We start from the raw sequence: 3,323 nt of genomic DNA, 5'->3' as shown, positions 1-3,323 counted from the left end.
GAACTGTATAGTAAAAAAAAGATGACATTTTTTTTCTATTTTTTAGAAAATGATCTATGTTCAGGCAAATACTGCATTTATATGAAAGTTTTAAATGAAGAAATCTTGGCAATTTTCAACTGCTCTCAATTAATCACATAAAACCTTAACAGGGTATACATGATTCTTGACCTTTTATTTATGGAATCCTTCAATTTGTCATTCTTCTTTTAAAGAGTTGTGTACTTAAAATTGGGTGCCACATGTGGAGGCAGGAACTACCTACCCTTTTGGTGCACCTGAGATTATCACTTGTTTTTGAGAGGTTAACTGTTTTGCTCATTGTTGTCTACATTGTGATTTTGTTTTTTAATCAGTCATTTGGCCATTATTATGAGTTTGAATATCTCTTAGGTATCTAAATCTGCATGCATATATCTTTTACTGAACAGTCACATTGAATTCAATTGAACTCGTAACTTAAAAATGCTAAAAGATAGAATTACCAGACTTCAATTATAACCAAAACTGATACTATAGAACCTGTTACTGTTGCATGCTTGCAAAATGTCATAGAACAATGTTATAAGTATATATATATCAAATGGAATATCTCCAAAGCAAATTGTATGTATCAACAGATCAGCAATAGTTTGAACATCTACTGTATATTGTTACTTTTCATCACCAAACATGCAGGTATGATTTATACAAATCAAGTCTCATATAAACAATTACTGTGTGTGTCCCTATAAGATTTTGTTTTATTTATACGGAATGACTGTAATATTTTTTCTGTCTATGAAGAAATAACATAAAAAATGTGGTGCACACTAAATAACGCGCGTAGCGGGTTATTTAACAGTGTGCACACATTTTTTATGTTATTTCGAATAGACAGAAAAAATATTACAGTCATTTCTTATAATCTAATTCTAAATTCCATTTTAAACCGTAGAAAACTATGAAATAACATTGATGACGTCACGGTCACATAACTAAATTATGTCTATGGGCTGATTACAAAATAACGTTAGCCAATCAGAAGACGCGTTACATCCAAAATTAAATTATTGTTATTTGATTCCAGTTTTGAAGTATTTTTTTTAAAATCAACATATTTATACAGTGGATAAACTTTATTCATGATTTGATAAGAAGTTCAAAATACAGTTTAGTTCTAGTTTTTTGTAAGTTAAGAAATTTTGTCAACTTTATATGCAAGAAGAGATTAAGTAACTTTGGCTTGACTTATAAAAGCAGATGACTTCTTTTATAAATTTACACACAATTTTTGTCATTAAGAAGGTTTAATAGAAGAAGTTTTTATGATTCTTGGTTATAAAGTTTGTCTTGCACATGCAAATGAGTATTTTAGTGCTTCTGTATATACATTGCAAAAATAACAAAAATATTAAATTAGCAAAAACACTTCTTTTGCAGAAATCTAGCACACAGTTTGTCAAGCATTAAGACTTTCAAAATAATATATATATCTTATATTTTACACTTGATATGTCTTCAAAATTGGTTTATTCATTTTAATTTATTATATTGAAATGTATATATAGCTTATGATGTAATTTTATTTCAAAAAGCTAAAGGTAGTGATCAATAATGCATAATATCATTCTTTTTACAGCTAGTCATCATATTTATTTCTTTGATTGGACCATTCGTTTGTCACTATGGAAATGAAGTATCAGCTGCTGGAATTCTCGAATCTATACAGTCTGATGTTAAAAAAATTCTGGAAAGATCTGGACCAGAAAAAACAGTTAATGGTAAGGAATGATACAATTTAAATCAAATAAAAAAAACAAGTGAGCTCCAGCTTAACTCTTTGCATTTAACTAGTAAATTCTTTATGATTACATTTAAAACAAACAAATCAAATCGTAATTTTTAAGTCTTTGTTGTTCCTTTAACAGAAATTTAAATCCTTTTCTTACATTGCAGGTCAGAATACTAGTGGGACAACCACAGCCTTTTATTACCTAGAATTAACTTTTTTTGAGAGTGAATCTCTCATTCTAATATTTTTGACACTGCATACTAAGATTGGCGATCATACCACATCTCTTTTATTATATATTATATGTTTATGTTAGAATACCATTCATTGCTTAACTTTCATATTATTATTTTAGGGAAATATAAACCAGCCTTCTTTGCAAACTTGTCTAAAACCTTAAGCAACCTTAAATCTGACCAGATAGTAAAGTTCGACACAATAGTAACAAATGTCGGTAAGCCTTACAGTCCAAAGACAGGAAAATTTACAGCTCCTCGAGATGGAACATACACATTTTCTTGGACTTGCTTGACTTTCGCCAAAAGTAGATTTGAAACACGACTTGCTGTAAATAACCAGTACATTTCCGGTAATAGAGCAAATGCTCAAAACATAAATCAGTATGTTCAAGCCACAAAGAATGTTGTAGTACAAATGAAGAAAGGAGATGTAGCTACTGTGAGAGTGCTTGGCTCCTATGGGTTATCATTATATGGAGGTGGCTATAATTTTTCATCTTTCTCTGGTTTTATGATTTAATATTACTTACATATGTCATCATAAAAATAAAATAAATAAAAATAATGTCTTGATCTTTTTTTCAACAGTGAATTAAAAATATACACAACACTTTCTATGTCAATAACTGACCTATTGCTTACAGTTTCTAAGAAACAGACTTAAACAAGAAAACTAAAACATTAACCAAATACAGAAAGGGCATTGAACTTTAAGTCATAAAAAGATGACACTTTTTTCTATTTTGAAGGGGAATAATCTAGTACCAGCCAGATGCTGCATTTTATGAAAGTTTTAAAGAGTTTTTTGTGTAATTGGGTACTACAAGTGGGAGCAGGGAACGGACTACCTTTTAGGAGCAACCCCACTTGTTTTTGAGAGGGAAATTGTTTTGCTCACTCTTTTAAGTTGTCTACATTGTGATTTTTTTAAATCTGTTGTTTTGTCGTTTGTTCCTTATTCATTACTACGAGTTTGAATATCTCTTAGGTATCTAAATCTGCATACATCTTTTACTGAACAGATACCTTGAATTCAATTAAAATCTCATTAAAAGATAGTATTACCAGAACTTCAAATGGAACTGCAACTGATACTATAGAACCTGTTACTGTTGCATGCTTGCAAATTATGTCATAGAACAATGTTATAAGTATATATCAAATGGAATATCTCCAAGGCAAATTGTATGTATCAACAGATCAGCAACAGTTTGAACATCCACAGTATATTGTAATTTTTCATCGCTAAATATGAAGGTAAGAATAAAAATTAAGGATGTTCGCTTGTCATGTTTTGGAATTTTTGTCCG

General features: G+C 29.7%; 1 protein-coding gene across 1 annotated transcript; it reads left to right on the top strand.

Moving 5' to 3' along the window:
* Positions 1–559: 559 nt before the first annotated feature.
* Positions 560–2,578, top strand: LOC139505969 (heavy metal-binding protein HIP-like). The gene is made up of 3 exons (XM_071295296.1): positions 560–678; positions 1,622–1,763; positions 2,130–2,578. Exons 1-3 carry the CDS (start codon positions 673–675, stop codon positions 2,531–2,533), a joined length of 552 nt encoding a protein of 183 aa, XP_071151397.1. The 5' UTR covers positions 560–672; the 3' UTR covers positions 2,534–2,578.
* The last annotated feature ends 745 nt before the right edge of the window (positions 2,579–3,323 follow it).

This window comes from Mytilus edulis, unplaced genomic scaffold (assembly GCF_963676685.1).
Source record: "Mytilus edulis unplaced genomic scaffold, xbMytEdul2.2 SCAFFOLD_941, whole genome shotgun sequence".
In the NCBI taxonomy this organism is placed as follows: domain Eukaryota; kingdom Metazoa; phylum Mollusca; class Bivalvia; order Mytilida; family Mytilidae; genus Mytilus; species Mytilus edulis.
Note: the sequence above shows the minus strand (reverse complement) of the source record. Positions and strands in the feature narration are given on the sequence as shown.